Source organism: Camelus bactrianus, chromosome 33, assembly GCF_048773025.1.
Source record: "Camelus bactrianus isolate YW-2024 breed Bactrian camel chromosome 33, ASM4877302v1, whole genome shotgun sequence".
NCBI lineage: Eukaryota > Metazoa > Chordata > Mammalia > Artiodactyla > Camelidae > Camelus > Camelus bactrianus.
The window spans coordinates 12641141-12664879 of record NC_133571.1 but is presented as its reverse complement, the minus strand read 5'-3'; the positions used below and the strand labels follow the sequence as shown (position 1 = coordinate 12664879).

At 38.3% G+C, this 23739-nt stretch overlaps 1 protein-coding gene across 1 annotated transcript; it reads right to left on the bottom strand.

Annotated features, from left to right (window-relative positions):
* Positions 1–1173: 1173 nt before the first annotated feature.
* Positions 1174–22534, bottom strand: PAFAH1B2 (platelet activating factor acetylhydrolase 1b catalytic subunit 2). The gene is made up of 6 exons (XM_074357178.1): positions 22379–22534; positions 16422–16509; positions 11230–11319; positions 10305–10421; positions 8405–8527; positions 1174–4519 (listed from the first exon to the last, which is right to left on the bottom strand). Exons 2-6 carry the CDS (start codon positions 16500–16502, stop codon positions 4241–4243), a joined length of 690 nt encoding a protein of 229 aa, XP_074213279.1. The 5' UTR covers positions 16503–16509; positions 22379–22534; the 3' UTR covers positions 1174–4240.
* Between the last annotated feature and the right edge of the window lie 1205 nt (positions 22535–23739).

Here is a 23739-nt window from a genome sequence, read left to right as displayed (position 1 = left end):
AAGCTGGCAACTCCTATTTTAAAGTTATCTTTCTGCCATTTATATTGTCTGTACTTATAATTTCCTGGTTCCTTTAGATTTTAAATCTTGTTTCATTTACCCAAGTAGTGTCTTCCTGTCAATCTGCACATACTGACAGGTTAATACAGCAGCCAGGCAGTCTTTGAACCCCCTCACGTGTATCACCAAAAATTCTTGGCTCCATAAACACAACTTAATTCTACTGCTGGTTTTAAGGTTGGAAACAAGATGGCCAGATAATGAATTTTAAATAAATTCTAATAATTCTGTGGCCATGTGGGGGATGGAGTTGAAAAGGAGTATATTAGTTGCAGGCTGAAGGATGCTGTTGCCTTGGTCCAGGTGAGAGTGTTAACTTCATTCCCAGGACCTTCAACTGAAAGGAAACCAGGGATGTAGCCGCCATAAATCAGTGAGTCAGAACCTAGAGCTAAAAAGATTCTCCGGGTTGAATGGGTAGTGGCAAGGGCGAGGACTTTGAAGTCAGGTAGAGCTGAGTTCAAATCCCAGCTCAGTCACTGACATGACATGACTCACCTTGGACAAGACAGAAAACTTCATCGGCCTCCCAGCCAACAGGAAGGCGGGGGCGCATCTACCTAAAGGGCTTAGGTGGAGAGTACGTGGGGAATGTTGTCCTGAACTTTTCTCCTTGATGGTACAGAAACTCAGAATAACTCAATTAATTTGAAGCACTTAATTAAGTTCAAGCTGGGGGCAACAGTAGAAATACTCCAAAGTACAAAACAGAAAAAACTGGTGATTATTAGTGTGAGGAATAGCAAAAATGTGGAAACTGGGACAATTAACATAAAATTCTAAAGACCGAAATGAGGAAAAAGGGTCAAAAGGTCAATTTAATGACTTAAGAATTAATTGTTTTTAACTGTCAGATACTATTAACAAATCTGAAACATTTCGTTGGACAGTATTTCCCTTTATCTATTTAGGATTCTTTTCATCTGCTCATCCCACCCTGCCATCCTACACCCCCAAGGAGATAAGTGATGAGGGTCAGCTTGGTACATTCAATTCCACAGAAAAGCAGCAGGAGGATCTAAGTATCTAATTTGCTCGTGATAAGATAGGAAAAAACATCGCTTCTCTCCACTGGAAATCAAACTATGATAAAGGAGACAGGAAGACAGCAAGTTTGAGTGAAATGTTTACATTTATATTGAAATATGCACTAAAACAGAATGAGTTCTACTAGTCAATGAAACTGCCAAAGCGGAATCACAAACTTCCACTGGGGAGGTCCAGTCAGCTAGCAGAGGGGGTCCCCAAGTAGGAACACCAAGGAGAAGCCTGGGAGACCCCACCCGAAAAAGCCTCCTTTCAAGAGACCCCAACTCACTTCTCCCACATGCACCCACACAGATTGAGGAGCGTGGCCATGCTCCTCGTTTCCATCTATCTTTAGTTTCTTCCTTGCTGCAATAAATATAAACTTGGCAATGCTCATACATCACAGCACAGACATTATTTCAGGCTTTAGCACACAACTGTAAACAGTGACTAGGTTAAACAAATAAAAAAGGAAGTTGAACATTATAAACAACAAGACACAGAATTCCTAAGAGCAGAGTATGAGCTACTTGAATTGTTTTGATGGGTTAAAGTTTTTGACAAGATTAAGGTTTAGACAAAGTCCAAATAGACTCAAGGTGGTAGCAGTATGTCAGTCTAGAATATGTGGGCAGCACATGTCCTAGAGCACCCCTGGCAGTATGTTTTCAACCTGCCACATTCAAGATGGGACCACAGAAATCTTTATTATGCCATCATCAGCTGCCACCTAGTGTGGTGGGAATGGGTGGGCAAAGGAATTAACATTTGCAGGGAGACAGAGTAACACTTCCGATGGCTGCCTAGAAAGTTGGCCCCTTAATCACAACTACATTTCACTTGGACAGTACATTAAATTTCATATATATGTGTATGTGTATATATATATATATATATATATATATATATATATATATATATATATATATATATATATATATATATATATATATGAAAACCAAAGATTGAGTGTTAAGTTCTGACACTGCAGCAAACCAGGGTGTCAAAGAAAAATAGACATTTTTTGCCTAAAGCAGTACAGAGAAAGCTGGCAAGAAATGAAAGTGGACTCAGGGTCTGCACATTAGCAATGGGGTAGACTTTTATTTAAAAGGGTAGTGGTTCAAATACTATTGCTCGAATAGCTCTGGTAAATATAAAATGTACTAACATCCAAGGTTTACACACAGAAGCAAAGGAGCTGAAGGCCCGCTCACAAAGGGATTATTTGATCCTTAGTCTAGAGAGAAGCTAAAAGCACATGCTGCAGGAGTAACCTAATGGGGTTTGTTTGGACCATACTCCCACCCTCTGACAACAGAAGACCTGGATAGGAAACTCTCTTCACACACAAAATTGTGGCTTAGTTCTCCTCCCTAGAACTGTATCTCAGCTAAGAAAAAAAAAAATCTGTCTTGAAAAACTCAAGAACCTGGGCTACTAAAAATAAAAAGGAAGTTTTAATGTAGTAAACAAGTTTAGTAAACACAAAGTATATTTTCAGTTGTTAATGAAGACATGATACATTCAATAAAGTATGTTTTTTTCTTTTTAAAGACAAAAAACAAAATTCCTAGAAAGAGGCTTGACAAGAAAAAAATCAGCCCAAATTCTATCCCTTTCAATCAGAAGTGGCTCTTAGCACAAATCACAAATCCCCCTCCAACATACAAAAGCAATGCCATGTGCATCGCAAGCAAAGCATGAAACATAGGCCTTAGATATTGAACTTGAACATTAAGCAGAATCACTGCAGAGCATTTTGATGGGTTACTTCAATATCCACCTGGTCCAGTTTAAAATATCTGTTTGTAGATCCAGTTTGTACATATTCCACAGGTATGTTCAACAGTAAACCACCTGTTGTCCTATCATTTTTCAAATGGCAGTTCCTGTAGCTCACAAACCATTAAGATTATAAAGAGCTCTCTTGAAAGTCTCAGACAAAGACATATTAAGGAGAAATTCTGAAGGTTAAACAAACCTAGATCTTTTTTTCACTAACATGGTGGGATCAAGCAGAAAGTCTATCCTGAAGAGCAGTCTCACCTACTTCCCCATGAGAAGAGGCCAAATTTTTCTGGACTGATAATAATTTAAAAACTAAGCCAATAAAAAAATAAAATAAAATATACATCTTAAAATGGTACAAAACTTGAAATAATACCAGGGCTTATGGAGTGGGAAACAGAGTTCTGATTTTTCCCCCCCAAAAAAGAAAAATTATAACAGGTTTTAAGGAAAAAACAAACAAAAACAAACCAGAACTCTGAATATGGATAGCACTACACAGACTCGATAGCACAGAACACCACACAAGAATGAGTCACACATCAGTAATATCATGAGAGTAACTGGCTGGGGACTTACACTCCCAGCAATAGAGCTCCTAGGTCAGAAATGTGTTAAAAGCATGTAATGTCAACAACGACCCCCCCAAAGAAAGAGGGGATGAGGGGGAATAGAGGAAAGGCTGCATGCATGGGTCTATTACAGACATGATATTCGGCAGCATATAAATAACACCCTCTGCAGAGTCCCCCAAATGGGGCAAAACCTATTTTTCACTGCTAAGCATGGGAAAGATTAAGAGAGTGGAACAACTTCACTTGTAACTATAGCATCTCCCATATCTGAGTCACAAGCATGTTCAATCTGATGCTGTATGTTAAGATAACATTGAGAATACATACGAGTAAAGCAAAATAAAAACAAAGGGCTAAATTATGAACTGGAAAAACATCTGTTTTAAAGCCAAGTAGGTGTGATTCTGATCATTATTATATATGACATAATCCATACAACGAAAGGCCATGAAAAGAATCTTCATTTTGTTCAGTACTTAGGCTTCATGTTGTCCTAGGAAAAACAGTGATAATTCAACGAATGTGTCACACATACAACTAAAAAGCTCCTTCTGGTTTCAAATGAATTTAAACAACCATCTTCCTTGGCTAATTTTTCTCCTGTGTCAAACAAACCTTCTATGTACAGGACCAGTTTAAATCCCTCCTCCCCTTCAAACACTAGATATGAACATCCAGGAACATTCTACAATGCAAAGTGCCTTAAGAAAGAGAAGGACTCTGTAGTGCCAGTGATAGAACTGATCTGAGGAAGCTGGGACACTATTAACACTGATGGGAGCCAGTCAGGCAATGGTGGTTTGTTTTTCCTCAGGTGTTTCCTCCAACAACTGCATGATCAGTTCATGGAGGGGTTTGCAGATCTTTGCGTAGCCTCCTCCTGTGAGATGCAGAAAATCAAACATGTCGTGGCAGGAGATGGCACCGTCCGAGTGCACGAAGCCCCCATCTGTATCCAGGAGCTGAACGTTGGCAAGTTTCGGCAGGGCAACTTTGAGGAGCTGGTTCACCTTGGCATTCTTTTGCCTCAAAGGGTTGGGCTTTTCACCTCGAGGTAACAAACCCTGGGGCAGAGCAGAGAAGAACACAAGATGAGAAGAGTCACTGTTTCTCTCTATTTACTGGTGATTTCAAATATCCCTGGGACTCTCCATTTGGCACTTTTTACACCTTTGATTTCTAGAATGCTGGACTAGACTGGTTTTAATGGAAGTTCTCTGACCATTCCTTCTCAGTTTCTTCAGGAGTTCCTCTTCCTCCTCCTGTTCCCTAACTGTTGGTATTCTTCAGGGTTTTGTCCTCAGCCCATTCCTCTTCTCACTCTAAACACTTTAGCCCAGATCTCTTCCTAGAGCTTCAGAACTGAATCCTGAACAGCCAGGTGTAGCAGACCGGAATGTTCCTGAGGCACTCCCAACTTCACGTGTCCGAAAGCGATTCATCATCTCCTTCCCAAACTCCATTCCTTCTACATTCTCCGTATCAACCAGTCATTGCAACATCCCTGAGTCTCTCATCCTACATACCTTATCTACTTACCATTAAATCACTCAGCTTTTACATCCTCAATATTTTTCTAATCCATCCTTTTTACTGAGTATATACACTGCTATGGCTAGGGAACTCATACTACTCACATCAATTAATGTAAAATCTCCTGACCTGTCTTTCTACCTCCAGTGGTGCTTTTCCTTCAATTCATCCTCCATATAGTCCATCATACAGCTAGAATAATCTAGCTCAAATACGCATCTATCCATTAATGCCACATGGAACCTTCACTAGTGCACATGAGAAATAGAGCTGGAACAAATGCGGTCTTGATGAATCAGAGCCAAATGATACACACTCTAGTATAAAACAATGGTGTATCCTAAATTCATTTTTAACTTATAACCTAATGTAAATCTCAGATAAATCAGATGTCTGTCCTTCTACTACAGTAAATAAAAGCCAGCTCTTTCATGAGCAAGATTTTAGCATTTAAAAAAAAAAAAAAAAGATTTTATCATTTCAAACTAGAAATGGCCTTTACAGATCACTGATCCTATTATAAAATTGTCAGAAATCTCCAACCCGTTAGTTGGTTTATAGCTAATGATGCCATGCAGTAAGTTATTCAGGCAAAAATTTTGCCCCCCGTTTCTCCTACAGGGTACAAGAGGTCTTATTTCATACAAATAGGTTTTCTGTGGGTATTCTTCTAAAAGAACAAAGAAATTTTTATGCCCCAAATTAGTACTTGTTTATGTCTGCTTTAAATTTTTTCAGCAAAATGCTGGAGCCTTGATTATCAATTTATTGTGTGACTGTACAGTTCCAAAAGAGAATTATAGAGAATTATGAATACGCCACCCTAGTCCCTCTCCTTCTTAACCCTGTTAAGTGCAGATGAGGTAAATCCTAAACCCTAGTTTATATGACTGTTAAAAAAAAAACGTAAGGCTCTGAATCTAACAGTTATCAAAGAAAAGCAGCCCTCAATGCTGGCCTGGTTTGAGATATAACAAGCAACTAGGAAGGATGGCCAGTGACTAATAAACACTTTGTTCTGATTTTCAAAGAATACCACAGCAATCAAAGCCAGAAAAAATGATAAAGCCTCAAGAACAGGGAGCCATACCTATTGGGATTTTCAAGCAAGGATGAGAAAACTACTTTATGTATTTGCATAATGTGTGACTATCAAGCGTATGCCATGTGATTTTTTTCCTTTATAACAATTAACTGCTAAAATATTATGTTAAAGGAGACAAAAAATTACACTCCTAATTCCTTTACCATGTAACAACTATTTTGTTTCCTCTTCCACTTGCATATTTACTTTTAAGCAATTCTAAATATAATATACATACTGTTTATTATTTGGACTTTTTGCTTAAATGTATCATAAATTCTGTTTTCACACAGTCCTCATAATCATCGTATGATTAGTGCTCTTAAATTCAATGACGTGTAATCATTCCCTCATGGGGTTGATTATTTAATTTCCAATGTTTCAGTACCGTATATAACATCACTGTATATCAAATTGAAGTCTGGTTGAAACAAAAAAATATTTATGGAGGATTTATTGAGCAATATCTATGCAACAGTATGTCCTAAGCAACTAATATGTACCAGCCACTATACTTCAGAGATGGACTCAACCATAATGTAATCCTTTCTGGAATAAGGCAGGATATAAACAAATACAGAAACAAGTAAATTAAGTTAAATATCATATAACAGAAAAACAAGGCCTGGCTCCCCAGCACCCTGTTATAGTACCCAAACTCCTAACATGGGACTTCGCCGTGGCCTCTTTCTCCTAACTATCCTAGTCTTAAACTTGATTCAATGAGAACCCTAAAATTCTTCTAGCACCTTCCTTCACTCACCCAACAAACACATACATGTAGTTTAAGTCTTTGATCATTTCCTTCCTCTTCTCTCGCTCTTTCTTTCTTTCTCTTCCCCTCCCTCTTTCTCCTCTGTAATATCTCCTCTTCTTTCCTTTCTCTGGAGACCAATAAATTCTCTCTTTTTATTGATTATATATATATATACTGTATTTATTATAGTAAAATGAAAGCAAAGACAAAAGGAAAACTAACTCACAACCTATGCTTTGGTACTTTAGTAATTATGAACACACTGTAATATTTTCTATTAGGGAAAACAGAACACACAAGTAGGAACAACATAATCATTTATATTTCAAACTCAGCAGAAAGCTTGAGGTAAAGAAATGAAATTGATATTTTCTTTTATTAGTCCTTATGGTCTCTTCCAAGTGATATTAACATTCTGTAATCATATCCTTACATTCTATTTCTTACACGTGCTTTCTGAGTGTTATCACCTTAGTGCTTGTGTTCCCCCAAATCCGTATGTTAAGTCTTAACCTCAATGTGATAGCTGGAGGTGCAATGACTTCTTTAAAACTCAACTCAGATGTCAACTTTTATGTCTAAACTATACCCGGTTCTCACCTTAGAATGCAGGATAATTCTGTTTATATTGCTGTGTTCATCCACCAGACTGTGAGCTCCTTGAGAGGGACTGTCTTACTATTTCCTGTCTGCTCAAGACCCAGGATAGTGCAGTGTGCATAGTGATCCTCACATGTCTGCTGAATGAATGACTACCTTCTTAACCCTTTATCTCATTAAAGAACTGAATATATATTAGAGTTCACAAAAACATACATTTTTAGCTGGGCTAACTAAGAATATCGACAGGTAACCGTTAACACTAAAATAGACTGCTATTTATCTTTGCGATCACAAAGACTTAATGCTCTAATTCTACAAAGGGTAACACTTCTTGTTAGGGGTAACATTATGAAGTACCCATTTTCTTGCTGATGGAATCTTTGACATTTTAAAGAATTCAATCCTAATAAATGTATCACCTTTACCATATTAACAGTGGAGCAAAACAACCCTTCTAAGTTAATCCAAACACAAGTTTAATAAAAAGAGATCCAGGACTAGGAAAAGTCTCATATGCAATTTAAAAAATTATCAGAAGACAGTCTAGGAAAAAAAAATCTAAGGCTACCTGAGGCAACAAAGATTTCTACTTCTAAACAAGGATGAGCAGATAAAAGATGATCCCACAGAGGGGTGGGTACAGCTCAGCAGTAGAGCACATGCTTAGCCTGCAGAAGGTCCTGATTTCAATCCCCAGTACCTCCGTTAAAATAAACAGATAGGTAAAAAGAACAATTATAAAATTGTTTTTTTTAAAAAATGACCCCACAGCTGTTTTGAGAAATGATGAGACTGGTGAGATGAAAGGACATATCAGAGAAGAGCTCTCAGGAGCATCACAAACTGCTTCTACCTAATGACTCTTTATATTCATGAATGATCACATTTCTAAAAAGACTCCTCACCTGACCTAGGTATCAAGGTTTTCTCCACCAAAGATTACATACCAGCACAACAATTAAGACTACATACCAGCACAATGATTTTGGCCTGTGGCTGCCTTGTGTTGATAAGCTGTACAATGGCCTCGATTCCACCTGCTACTTCTTCTGCTGTATTTTCATGGTTGTTTGTTCCTACCCAGACAACAATGACCTAAATTGAGGGAAGGATAAAAAAGAGAAAAAAGATAATCAAGAGTGAGGAATGTCTAATATTTAGTTCAAAATCTTATTTCAAAAATCAAAGAAGTTGCTGTGAAACTGAAATATATGTAAAGAGAGCCTTTTACCATACGAAACTTTACAGTACTTGCGAGAAAAATTCAATTTGATTTACACAGTGTATTATTTCTCCAGGAAGCATCCAAAATTCCCCAGAAAAGGCTTTCGCCCTCATCAGGTGTTGGCCCCAGCCCTGAAACTATCTGGGACTGTTCTATATTAAATTGCTGCTAGGATCTTATATCCAGTTAACTCCACTTTCTAGAACATATTCTCTACTAATGTTACTGAAACCAATTTCTACTTTATACAGACGTTTTTGCAACAGCAATTTAAGTTTTCCTTCCATGAAAAAAAAAAATCAAAGAAATGATGAACTTCTAAATGGTATTGGTAACTTCAAGAGGGCATGCAGGAAGAATTAAGATTAAAACATTAATGTGCACCTCATAAACGTCAGGATAAATTCCAAACAGATTAATACTTAAGTGGTGAAAGTGTACTAGCAAGAAACAATAAAATTCCATTATCATTGCGGAGTTGGAAGTTAATCTCTTAAAATCCAGAAACTATACAAAAAAGATCATACATTCAACTGTATAAAAACAAAACCTCTGCACATAAAAAAAAAAAAAAAGAAAGGAATGGAAAGAAAGTGCAATCTAAGAAACCTGGGGGAAAATATTTGTAAGTGACACGATAAAGACTCCCTGACTAGAAGTACCTTCTGGAAAAAAAAAAAAAAAAAAAGTACCCAAGGGAGTGTAATGGGCATAAATACATATTTCTACTCAAGGAAGAATCAGTGGGGGTGGAGGCTAGATGGATGCAGCCTTAAAACTTTTAAATGAGTTTTTGTCTCTTTAAAAAAATAGTTTTACAAGGTGGCTATCACCTAAAGACATTGATCTTATATGACCCAACAAGGTAATTTCCACCCATCACAACAGAGAGGAATATGGGTGAGTTTTTCTATTAGAAAGGCAAAAAAATAAAATTCTTTCAACTAAAGCAATTGTTATCAATGGCTTAGCTTTGTTTTTTCTGTTTGGGGTTGAAAAAAACTTACATGTAGTCTGCCAACTCAGGACGTTTATGTGATAAGGCACTGGGTACACATCTGTGGTGAACATTTGTTCACATCTGCTTCAAATTTTCTCCAAATAACCTGGAGGCCTTGATTACCAATTTGTTTATATAGTTAAATGGATCCAAAATTATTTCCTAAAGTGAGTCATGGCCCTGCTCCCATGGCCCTCCTCTGAGCAATCTCCCCTCACACTGCCTCAGGTTCACAGAATAGCTACCTCATGAGTAGTACATCTCTTCCTACAGCTGAAGAATTAACAATTACAAGCACAACCCAAGCAAGCAATACACTGATTCTTAATTTAAGCGTGTATTTAAAATGTTCTTAAACAATGACAATATCATTCATCTTAAAGGGATATGAAAGCAAAGAACAATGATGAAATAATGCTTTAAAGGAGCAATTTTTTGGGGGGAGGTATAGCTCAGTGATAGAGCACATACTTAGCAAGGGTCTGGGTTCAATCTCCAGTACCTCCATTTTAAACATACAAACCTAATTACCTCCCCCTCCCAAAAAAAGAAGCAATTTTTTTTGTATTACTAGTTTCTGACAATTTAACTATCTGTGAAAGACTCAAGAGTAAGGATATTCTTTTTTAAAAAAAGCATCATTTCACCTTAGGTTTAATATTCTCCAGTTCTCCATTCTTTAATCTCCACAAAACATGTCTTGTCGTATCTCCCCCAATTCCAAAATTCAGTGCATGAAGTGGGGAAAAAAGCTCTCGCCATATCTAAAAAGAGAAAAAAATTATTTACACTAAAATTAGTGGGAAATAAAATCCCTCAATTGCAGTATGTTGTGAGGCATCTGAAATAACAATTTCCCTTTTCTATATTCAAACACTGCAAGCGGTGTGCTACCAACTGTTGAAAGGGCTTTGAAGATGTCATTGTATAACTCAGTTCTTAATGGCAGCATTAGGTCTCAACTCAAGACCTGAGTCACAACTTAACCTGATGCCATTCAAGAGGTATCAACATTTATAATTAAGTTGCCGACTCAATAAACTCTCCTTTCCCTTTATTCAACCATTTAAAGGAATAGGGTGAAGTAGAAACATGAGATGAAAAAATTTAGAGTGCTCCAGCCAAAAAGAAATAAAGCTATCCTTCCTTTTAAATTTCCCTTGGAAGAATGCCGATCCTTAAAAAGATTCAAAATAGCTCACTACAAAAATATATAAAATTTAAAAATGGTAAAACACAAGTAGTAAGAATTGAGAATCATGACTAGGACAAACATAAATGAGCAAATACAAGTAAGAAAATAGTAAAATACAAAAAAGAACTTAAAACCATGACTAGGACAAATAGAAATAAACACAACGTGAAGCTTCTTGGAAGCTGAAGGCAAAGAGGGAGTTTAATAAAAAATAATGTTAAATTTTTTGTTTCATCATACTTGATGGAACAAAGAACTCTATTAGATAGGTCTGATTTCCCTTCTGCTCTGAACTAGACTGTCATGAATGAAAGTCTGCTATCCATGAACGTGATGACACCAGCAGCCAAGGACCACTCTCACCCTCCCACCTTTACCTCATACTGCTGCATCAACTGCACCATGGAGTCCCCCACAAACAGGACGTCGGGCTCTTTGTCTTTACAGTCCAGGACAAATCTGTTGTGCTAGTTTAAAGAAAGAACAATCAGAAACTGGCATTTTTTTTCCCTGTGAGATTTCTTGGCCTAGACAGAACAGTTGTTCAACCAGTTACTCTGCTGTTAAACATTCAATTTGGTCAATGCCTAAAGTTGATTCCTCTCAATCTGCAATTAACTGCTGGAACTTTCCTCCCACTCTTACGATACTGATCATACTGATATGCTAAAAAAAAACCCCAGAACTTTACTGAAACCAAGAGAAAAAAAGTATTAATGTGTTCTTAAGTAGTTTATCTTTTCCTTCAACTCTTTTAAAGAAAATTTCAGATATTCAGAAAAGCTGAAGTAATACAATGAAAACCTGTACATACGCCACCTACATTCAACAATAACATTTTCCCATATTTGTTTTATCTGTGTGTGCCTGCTGAATCATTTGAGCGTAAGCTGCAAACATTGATTCTTCACCTTTAAATATTCCACAAGCAACTGCTAAGCATAAGGACAGTCCCCTGTAAAACCATGGATCTATTATCACATCTAAGAAAACGAACAATAATCCCATAGCATCTAGTTTTCAATCTTTACAACTGTTCAAGTGTTGGAAAGTGTTGTATGTATCTATTTTTTGAACTAGGATCCAATCAAGAGGCATGCATTTTATTTGATTTTATTTTTAAAAAATTTGTGTGGGCGGGGGGAGGTAATTAGGTTTGTTTGTTTGTTTATTTTTAGAGGATGTACTGGGGATTGGATCCAGGACCTCGTGCATGCTAAGCTTGCGCTCTACCACTTGAGCTACACCCTCCCTCTTGAATGATTTTAATATGGCCTTTGATAATGTCCATTAACCTCTAAATGTGAAACCGCAAACTAGAACTCAAGGCTTTTTTTTTTTTTTCAGTCTACTCCAAATTTCTAAGCAGTGGTGACCTAGTCCTGGAATGCTTCTCTCTGCTCTAAAGGCCTAAGGCTTTTAAAAATGATTTTATCCATCAATGCTAAAGGACATAGTTTAAATTTTTAAGTTCATCCCTGAAACAAATGAACATGATGCTTTCGGCAAAAGGTCTCTAACCCAGTTCTAGGGAAAGGTCCAAATGCTTTCTTTTTCTCAAACTCTACATTCAATTATGCTTTCCCTAGGAATTAAGATAGAGTTACTATTTAAGTATTTCTGCTGATAATACTAGTGCAGATGACACTGTGGTGGAACAGATATGCCACCGCTATTGGTGAAAACACAAAATACTTCTGAAACAATCCGAGAATTGATTAAAACAGCTCCTCTTATAGTGACAGGATTTGGGATCGATTTTTCTTTTTTCTTGGGTTGGTCCATGCCTTGTGAAAATAATTTTTAAAAACTCAGTTGTTTCAGTAAGTATTTTTAAACTGAACAGATAAGATGAGCAAGAATACAGCTTTGGCTAGTTTTACTGAACAGGTGCTCCTTCACACTGTCACCTCTCCAGTGGCGTACTCAAGTACCAACCACCTCTCCATACCAACAGCTCGTGTTTAAATAGCTCTGCTGTTCTAAAGGTTTTGGTACCCTACATTTTCTTTTTAAGTAGAGAAGTAGTTGCAATAGATTTGGAAAAATAGAAATGATTGAAACAAAGCACTTATAATCTTACCATCTTAACCCAGTAACTGTTAATGTTTCAGGGTATTCTCTTTTATTTCTTCACATGCTTCCCCCATCCCACCCCTCTTTTTTAAGCATAGTTGAATTGTTATGTATGGCTCCTGGCACAATGGCTTTGGGGACAGAAAAACCTAAGTTCAAATTCTAGCTTATCTACTTTCTAAGCCAGTGACCTTAAGCAACTACATAACCCAAGTCCTGTTTTACACATCTGCTGGCAATACTGTTTTAGAGCTGTGAAGATGAGAGTTCTAAAACAGGGGGCTCAGCTTTTGGCTGGTACCCAGTAGGTACTCAGTAAATAGTAGCCATTACAACTGCACTTAACATTACACCAGAAATATTTTTCCATGTAGCTAAATAATATTCATAACCGTAATTTTAAATGCCACTTGATGTCCTACGTACATGCCACACGCATTTTTTAAAGCTCTTTTTCCTAATGACAGACTTGCCAGAAGCCTTCTATTGACTGAGATGAAGAAACTTACACACACGCATACACATAATTTTTTTTTCAAGCTGGGAATTCTTAGGTCAAAGGGAATTAACACTTTCATGGATCTTAGACATTATTTCCAAATTCTTAACAAATGGCTATGTCTGCTGACTCTGGCAATGTGTCAGAAGTCACTTTACCAACCTTGCACCTGCACTGGATTTTAACATTTGTCTCCCTCTCCTTTCTCTTCCCATTGTTTTAATCTGCACTTTCAGAAGTTAAATACTTTTTGTCATGCTTATTGAGATACTTGTCTAGTGATACTCTGAAGACATTTTTACTGATAATATATCAAAAAATATCAATGCTTCACCTGTAATATTCACTGCAAATATTTCCCTCAGGCTGCTGCTGAGCCTTCCTAAACTGGTTAATATGTTTTGACATGATTTGTTATTAAATTTCTCTACAGTTAAGTCTTTCAGTATCACCCTTAAAAAAAAAACCTTTTATTATGGAAAGTATCAAACATACAGGAAAGCAGAATGAATAACAAAATGAATCTCCATGTACCCATCACCAGCTACAGTAATCAAATAATTTATGGCCACTATTATTTCAACATTCCAGAAACTACTGCCCCACCCAATTTGCAGATGATTTTGAAGCCAATTGAGGATACAGCACTTCATGTATTAAGTATTTCAATACATACCTCTCAAAAGATTTTAAAAATATATAACCATAATACCAATTCTACTCCTCCAAAATAGTATGAAATTAATAGTACTCTTTAATATCAATAATTCAATGTCACAAAATTTTGTTTTACCATGTTTTTGTTTGTTTGAACTGATACCGTATTTTTTAAAATCAGGATCCAGACAATTTGTCTCTTAAATTCCTTTTAATCTCTGGGTTCCCCTTCCCTCTGCCAGCACTTCCCAAACTTACTTTTTAAGGAATATGATTGTTTGACCTATAGAATTTCCCATGGCCTGGATTTTGCTGATTGCATTCCTGTGCTGGTGGTAGACATGCTCATCTGCTCTGGGTATTTCCTGATATATGGTACTCACGTCTAGATTAGGGTTGGCTACTTTGGTAATACTTCATGGGTATATGCCCAGGAGTGGGATTGCTGGATCATACGGTAAGTCTATTTTTAGTTTTTTAAGTAATCTCCATACTGTTTTCCATAGTGACTGCACCAAACTACATTCCCACCAACAGTGTAGAAGGTTCCCTTCTCTCCACACCCTCTCCAGCATTTATCTTTCGTGGACTTTTGAATGATGGCCATTCTGACTGGTGTGAGAAAAAAAAAAAAAAAGAATAAACTACAGCTACATTTTTAGCATGTGTGATATACTGCAAAAAGAATACATTCAGATACTATTTTCATACTTTCAAAACATGTGAAAAATACTATACACGTATTATTTAGAGATTATATATATGTAGCATATAAATGAAAAAAAATCCAAATTTAGGACACTGGCTTGGGGTGGGGAGGTAGGAAAGAGAAGGAAATGTTATCAGTGTGGATATGCAGGGTACAGCAATTCTATTAGCAATGTTTTTTTTAAGGCGGAGTAGCAAATACACAGAGGCTCAAAATATTTCATAATACTTTTAAAAAGATATAAACAAATGAGGTAGATTAAGAAAGAATAACCAAGTAGTTGGTCCACAGGAGGACAGTCAAAATAGAAAACTACCACTCAGAATAAGCTGGTTGATTTTTAAGTCTGAAAAGACAAAAACGGAGAGCAACTACACAACTATGGAGAGTATAAACAGAATCACTAGACACGAAAACACGAAACTTTGGGGACTTAAAATCATTTCAAACTTTATTAAAGAGGTAATATGGTTGGAAAAAAATAAACGTTAACTGTAGTTATTGCTAACTGATAACAGTTTATTAAAAGCAAGCTACAAGTACTGAAGGAAAAAAGTGCTAAAAAAAACTGAGAAGACAAAGGGGCCAGCTTGAAGACATTTCCATTTGCTAAACTTGGGACAATCTGAGTTTCAAAATTACAGTGGATTTTATAACCCTCTTGAATAAAACAAGAACCCATGAGTCTGTATTGTAACAAATACGAATTGGATTAGGCCAATACTATCTTAACCAAGTGATCAAAGTTAACATCACCAGTGAGACAAATCAACATCACCTGCCTTCTGTGTGATGCACTGAACACATCACTTCCCTGATATTCCTGTCAAAAAGGTGTAATCTGAATCTTGACTGTGAGAAAAAAGACAAACTCAGACTGAGGGACCTTCTACAAAATAAATGACCTATACCATTCCAAATGGTCGATGTCATGAAAAACAAAGGCTAAGGAATGTTTCAGATTAAAGGAGAAGAAAGAGATACGACAACCAAATACAATGTTCGATCCTAGACTGAGAAGAAAACTGATAAAAACAACACTACTGGGACAACAGAAGATACCTGAATATGGTTTTTGGATTAGGTAACAGTATGTCAGTGTTAAATTTTCTGATTCTAATAACTATATTGTAGTTATGTAAGAAAATGTTCTTAGAAGACACACTGAAATATTTAGGGGTAAAGGGGTATGTTGACTGCAACATGCTTTCAAACGATTCAGAAAAAACTGTATGTTGGTAATATTACAAATAGATACAGAATAATTAGGCAGATGTGGCAAAATGTTGACAAGCAGCAAGTCTAGATGAAGGATATAAGAAGTTCTAAAATGTCTGTAATATTTGTACAACTTTGAAATTACTTCAAAATTTTTAAAAGCTTAAAAAAAGAATACTGTACAAACATTACTGTCTTTTAAAATTAAGAGCAATGACCATGTTTTCAAAATATTCCTCAGTTCCAACATCACATGAGGATCAGGAATGACATTTCTAATATTAGATTTTCACTTACAGTAATCAATTCTTGTTTTCCATTAAAAACATTCCATTGTAGCTTTGGTCAAAAGATTCTAAAAATTGAGGAAGACTCATCTCATGTGATAATAAATGTGCACCTCCTTTTACCTGAGACATCCATCTGTCATCTCCTTGAATATCTTCTGCTGCATGTGGAATGGCTGCTGGGTTTGAGTCTCCTTGGCTCATTCTACACCTGGGGAAAAAAATGTCTATGTCATGTTTAGGAATGTTTCTTTGTTACCACTTATTTAAATATTACACGTCAAGTTTTAAATAAGAATAGGAATTAAATAACTTTCATTGTGATTTTGCCCAGAAACGAATCAACTGGAGCTTATTTTCAGCAGAGATGAGTTCCAGACATGACTGCTGAAGTCTCATAAATATCTAGTGCTACTAAACTTCCAGACAGGCTTGAATATCATTTAGGAAGAGTGCAGTGCATTTTTAAAATATCTGCTCCAAGTATAGACTTTACACCTATATTAATTTTTTATGAATACATGTTAAGGTAAGAACCAAGTGACACAAGGAATTAAATCCTTATAGTTCAATGACATATACATAAGAGTCTTTTAGGCTGCTAAAGTCATAAGAGTCATACACTTAAGAATTACTATAGCAATGATTAGAATCCACTGATTACTAAACATCACACAAATACCTGTACTACAGATTATGGTAAAACTATTCATAGGCTTTGGCATTAGTTTTTGACAAATGTTTTACTAGATACTTTTATTTCTGACGGGTCCCCACGCAAAAAAAATTTTATTAATGATAAGCCCAAGTATGGCAACTGATAGTGGAAAAGGAGTAAGTGAAATTCAGAAAAATTAGAAATGCTAAGCCTCTAGAAAGACAAACAAGAAATCAGACTCTTTTCAACCAACTCGAGATTACATACTAGAGACACGAGGCTTAACAGGTCACTCAGCAAAAGCAAAGGATGATGAAAGAGAAAAATCTGGGGGTTTGTGGCTTACAGAAAAAAAGAGGCCATACTCTCTGTTTCCTTCCTTTGCCATCTGGAAACACAACTAAACTTTCTCAGAAAGAGGACTGAGTTATATTCAGTGAGTAAGTTATATTCACTGAGTCAACAAAACACGCTGGACTGCCAAAGCAGTAGTTTTTGAGGATCAGAAAACAACAAGCCCTGAACATGAAACAGCAAACCTTCATTCATGAAAAATAAATCACAGAAGCAAACAATTTTAACACTAATTATGCAAACACTTCCGCTCAGCTCTAAATGACACTAGGTCTTAAAAAACACTGGGCTCAGGGTTAAGCCCATATCTGACTAAAGACATAAGATATCACTAACAACCTGTGTTTATTTCTTTAGATTACTAAAATTGGCAACTATCAGAAAACAAGAGCTATGTATGAAGAACTACACGTGCTGTTTTATACATACCACCTCCAATTCTCACAAAAGCACTGCAAAGTGAAGAAAACAAGGATCAGATAATTTAGGTAATTTGGGCAGTGACTGACTGAAATTAGGTTTGTCTGACCCCAATATGGTCACATCTAGCCCACTGATCACAAACCAGTTCAGGCTGACTCCCTAAAGGGGGCCTGTATCTAACCATTTCACCCAAAAGATTTATACTACATGGAGCTAAAAACATCAATGTAAAATGCAAGAATCAGGAAGAACTGCAAGATGAATCTGTAAAGTTCCAATTAGATTATGGTATTTGGAGTTTCACTGTCTAATAAAAGTACGAAAAAAATTAAAAGATACATAAAGGAAAAAGAAAAAAATAAGAGGGTTAAAACAAATAGCTACAGAGAAAATTTTTTTTTGAGGTTCTGCTTTTGTTTTTAACCAATAAAACATTCTAAACCTTCTATGTAAGTTTCTTGAGGATTTAAGTTCAATTCTTGATCTAAGTCTGCCTATTCAGGTTAAATCTGACATGGTGCTTAATATTATTTTTAAAAGTTTCTTCCCTTCCTGCTGACCAAAAAGCTCTATTGGCCTTCAGACAGATAAGGGGCAAAAAACTTTTTCCACTTTCTGGATTTCAAAATCAGATATGTAAAGAAATATAGCAACGAACAACTCCAACAAAAAGTCTAGTTCTTAAACTTTTAAAGCAGATTTCAAAAACCTGACCATTTCTCATTTATTTTCCCACCTGGAGAAACACTTAATACGTTAGGCATTTTTGAGGCAAAAGTTAACTGACACAGGTAATTGAGAGACCATTGCTGAAAAGGAGAAAAATGATCTGTCCTACTCTTGAATGATTATGTAATTGAAACCATTTCTCCAGGGGATTAAAAAAACAAGGATGACACACGGTGCATGAGGTGTCTCCATAATCAAATGTATTCAAATACATCCCTCACCACATAAAGACAAAACACAGGCACTTCAACTACATTTCAGTTTTTGGAATACCATGCTCAGATCCTGCTGAAAAACTTAAAAAGAATTTTGACAAACCAGAGTGTGTTTCAAAGAAAGGAGTCAAGATGGTGAGAAATTCAAAAACCTGTCATATCAAAAATAGTTGAAAGAAATAGGCATGCTTATAATCCTTAGAAAAACCAGTTGGGGAAGAGAGAAGACACAGGACATAAATAGCTGTCAAAGTATTTGAAGATTACTAGGACGAGACATTAGGTTTATCCTGCATGTCCCCAAATAGGAAAACAAGGCCAGTGAATACCATGTACAGCGAGACAGATTTCTAGCAAATAGAACTGCAAATGGCATGATCTGTCCCTCAAGGCAGATTGTTGAAGTGGGGACTCAAAGAGAGACTAGGTGAACACCTATTAGAAAAGCATAAAGTGGGGGGGGGGGGGTATAGCTCAAGTGGTAGAGCACATAGAATCCATTTCCTGGGTTCAATCCCCAGCACCTCCTCCAAATATAAATAAATACAAACAAACAAATAAATAAACAAACAAACAAATAAATAAATGCATAAAGTGAAAGAAAGCATATGGGTAAAGATTGGTCCGGATTAGCAGGGCTAAAACATTTTTCAATGTTTTGGAATCTTTTTGAAATGCTCCTCAATATATGTGTATTTATAAATTAAATGTGAATTGTTAACCTGTATATCAAATATCAGTAAAGTTAATTTTTTCCAAAAAAAAAAAAAAGTATATAAAAAGGTTCTAAATTTTTTCCTATATTCCAACAGATCACCTTATGCATTCCAGGGCAGTGCATACTCTATTTGCAAGACCAATGGTCTGTATAAACTGTAAGATCTATGATTCAATTTATAGACATGCATTTTTAGAGTTCCTCGAACAGGTAAAAAACTGATCTAAAATAATCATTACAATTAAGATTTATTAAGAACTTAATATTTACAAGTCACTGTGCTAGAAGCTTTGTTATTTAAATAAAACTAAAGCTCAGTGAGACTTAAGGGCACTGCTCTGTGACAGGGAGAGCGGGAGAGTGAACTCAGGGTGACATACTCTCTCCAAAGCCTATTACTTTTGAGCAAAGGGCATTAGGCTCCACATAGAAACGACTACATGAAACAATGATAAATTCTAATTTACTAACTCCATTCACTTATACCTATTACTACCACCAAATTTACCGGCATTCTGGTATTTCAGTCCTAAATTGTGTCACAGGCAAAATGAAAAAGCCATATGGACAGAGAAACTGAGGAACAAAATGTCATTTATATGATGTTACCTGGCAGAACCGAGAAAATTTCACACAAAATTCCCAATTAACTTTTTTTTTCCTGCTTTAACTGTGAATACAAGGTCACCCTCCCTCCTCTACAAGGGCAACGTGAGTAAAAGTTTGTTTCTTTGTGCCCTCAGACACTTGGATTCTGTATTATTTTGCCAAATCAAAATTTTGCAATACAAAGTAGCTTTCAGTTTTACCTGTGACTTGGCAACATTTTTAAACAGCAGGTAAAGTAAAATTGAAGGGCAAATTCATACAAAAGGCACAAAGCCAGGGACTATGCATTTAGGGATTCAAATAATTTGGGAGTTAAATAAATGGTTGTACTCTTTAAAATAAAAATGAAGAATGAATCAGGAGCCATCCAGAGACCAGCATGTGGTAGGTCACAAAAACCTGACTGGTCTAGGGCGTCCAGCCTCTGGCAGGCAGCTGTATCATCACACAGAAGTATTCAGTATGGTGACGCTGTAATCGGTAACAACAGAAAAAGTACCAATAAGGAGGATCTGACTCCCATCTCACCTTACTAATTCCTTGTGCGGCAAGTCATTAACTTGAGATCACAAACGGTAGGTTCAGAAACAGAAAACCCCAGCCGAATGGAGATAAAGGTCCGATGAACAAACGTCTTATTAATTTACTAGGAGAGACTCTATTCCAGGGAAGCTTTAACTGTCTATTAAAACGAGTTCTCCAGGAAGATGAGGAGTAAGCGACTCGCACAGTATTTCCCAATTTTCCCGCATTTTCGCCCCTCTACTTAACTTGGACTGCAACAACATGACACCAGAATCTCCAGATGCTTATACGAGCGCGGTGTACTGCCTCTAATCAAAAACCAGTTTCAACAACAAAGAATTATAAATCCTCAGGCTGAGCTGGATGTTTTAGTTTAACCAGGAAACAGATGGAGGGGGGAAAATTGCACTAAGAATTAAAAGATTTAGAATGTTTCCACTCTGACCTAAGACTCTCCGTTTTGTTTCAGAGAGAGCTGGCAAGGGTTATTCTGAAGGGGAAAGCAGGCCTCATCCTGCATACCCTGCCTCAGTGGGCTGGTGGATGGGTCCCCTGGTTCCAGCACATCCATAATTTATTATCAAATGCCCAAGCCAACACATTAAAGCACAATGATTTCATACTCCTCCCCTGCTCCTCCACAAGGAGGCAACCTTTATATCAGAACAATGTGCCCAGAAGAAGACTCTAAAGACACAAGGCATATTCAAAGCAAAGGGTATTCAAATACTCAGGGCAGACAATCTATTTTCTCCACACCTTTACCTCTCTCCCCAGCCCCCTCATTTAAAGCCGTACAAAATGAGGCCCTAGGGTGGGTCCAGACGGTCTTTCTTTCTCCGCGGGTAAGCTTTAAAAAGAGACCAAAGCTTCATGTGTTTGGTTTTCTTAAGATTTGTGTAGAAATCACAAACACCAACGCTGGCCTGGGAGCTATGGAAAGCAGAATAGTGAGTCGCCGTGCAACGGGTACATCACAAACCTGCAGGCCAGAAGGTCCTGATCCGCTAAATGGACATGAACCGGGTAAAAAGCACCTAAGAAAACCTGTTCACTGGCGGGTTTAACTAGCTGGTTGACCTTGGGCCAACCACCAGCCTCGCTGGGCCTCATCTCTAAAATAAGGTGCTGGACAGGACAGCCCTCTAAGAAATAACCCCTTCTGAGTCGTGACGGCCTATGGCTTTCTGAATATACTAAAGGAGACAACGGAGAAGTTTCTGAAGAGTTGAAATTTTTCAACAAAAGGGGTAGGAAAAAGTGCTCAGTCGAGAAACAACAGAGTAACTGGTCCGCGTTAACGGCCTCTCAGACAGAGAAAAGGGGAGGGAAAGGTCAGAGGTTCAACCTCGGGGATGGAGGAAAAGGCAGTAGCTGAGACCCGAGTAAGAAGCGTGGCTGGAAATGGGGCTCGCAGTGGCGAGCATGGGGCCGCGGGAGCCGGGGATGCAGGGCGGCCTACTCCGGGGGAGTGGGCAGGGCAGGGCCGGGTCGGGCGGCGGTCCCCACGGCGGTGCCAGGCCGCGGGAAGAAGCGGGAGGCGGGGCGGCCAAGGAGGCGGCAGGTTTAGGGGTGGTAGGGGTGGGGTGCTTGGGAAAGGCTCCGAGGAGGGAGGCGAGCGGCCTAGAGATGCGGCGAACGGCGGGGCAGCTGGGGAACCGATGCCCGGCCAGCCGAGAAGGCGCGCGCGCGCAAGGCCCCCAAGGATCCGGGGGAGGGGATGGAGCGGGGGGAGGGGCCCGGCGGAGTGGGGGAGGGGCGGTCGCAAGCCTCTCACAATAACAAATCATAGCCCCTTCCAACCCCTGCCTCTAAGCCACCGGTTCTCCGCGCCCCGGGATGCACTCACTCAGGCAGTGGGTCCGTACGGGCCCCAAGCGGCTGCGGCGTCGGCGGGTGGCGCGTCTGTCGCTCGCTCAGTCCCGGCGGCCCCGCTCCAGCGCGTCCCTCCTCGGGCCCCAGCACCCGCAGCAGCGCCCCCACTTCCGGTTCCCCTGCCACTCAGGCAAATGGCTTCCGGAAGTCCCGCCCCATCCTGCCCCGCCTCGGCTTGCCTGTCGGCTCCCTGCTTTCTCTGCGGGCGTTCCCTGCGGGCGCCCAGGTGTCTTGCGACTCCTCGCGAGGTTCCCCGCTTTGTTCTCTATCCTGCCCTCGTTTTGTATGTAATCTGCGCGACTTGGGCCTCTATCATTCCTCGGGCTGCATTCCTCAATCATGCTTTCATGTCACCGCGGTGTGGAGATGGCATTCGGGACAATGTGGCGTGACCTCACACTGACGCCATTCCCTTCCCACCCCGCCAACCTGGCTTCCTTCTCCACCCCATGGAATAAACAAGATTGCTGCAAGTGGGAGGGAAACAGTGCCCCCAAGGTTAATGAGGCAGTCTTTTTCATTTATGGATGGAATTTCTGTTTCTATGATGAATGTACGGATTTGGGGTGACCGCCTTTTAAAGTGATATCATAGGGAGATGGAGAGTCACAATTTTTTTTCCCTTTAGAGATCCGTCCAGTTTCTGGGAAGACATATACACAGTATCGAAACGATGATGTGCTTAATGCTATACAAATGCGGGATCTGTAACAGAGAGGACGAGCAAAAGATGTACGCAGGCTATGTTAGCAAAACGTTTGGTAGAGCAGCGTTCTGAGCTGGCCCTTTAAGGATGGATGGGATTCTATCAGAGCCATGTCGGGGAAATAGGTAGAGCCTTCCAGACCTCTAAAATAAAAGATGGGGGGGGGGGGGTTGCTTTCGCAGACAAAACCCGTCACGAATTACTGTAAAAGCCTAAAGCCTAAAGTTTCAAGATATATCAAGTTATTTTTCAGAACACCTGTGCTGTCAAGTAGTGCTAAATTTATCAGGCATACATAATACAAAATTATTTGTCCTCCTATAAAATGCTTATTTCCCTCGGAATTCTCTGCAGATGTTCACACAACATGTGGCACACCAGTAGGTAAGTGTTTGTGGCTTTAAATATTTCATTGAAAATAATTTGTGTTTGGGGAACTCAAATGATGGTATAAAGAAGCAGCCCAGAAATACTGATAACAGAAGAGACCCATCTTGAATTATTCTCCAGGGGTAAATCCATATAATCCTGAATTTCCCCATGTTAACACTCATGACACATTAATGGACACATTAATGTAATTACTACTTTAATACAGCCTTCCCTTCTATACTGTAAGCTCTGAGGAA

What these genes read in the sequence shown, in the direction of transcription:
- PAFAH1B2 (XM_074357178.1), bottom strand. Translation starts at nt 16,502, where the DNA reads ATGAGCCAAGGAGACTCAAACCCAGCAGCCATTCCACATGCAGCAGAA. An exon ending in ATGACAGATGGATGTCTCAG is followed by an intron (nt 11,320 to 16,421) that starts GTAAAAGGAGGT and finishes TCTTTAAACTAG; the next exon opens with CACAACAGATTTGTCCTGGA. An exon ending in TGGAGAATATTAAACCTAAG is followed by an intron (nt 8,528 to 10,304) that starts GTGAAATGATGC and finishes CCCTCAATTTAG; the next exon opens with GTCATTGTTGTCTGGGTAGG.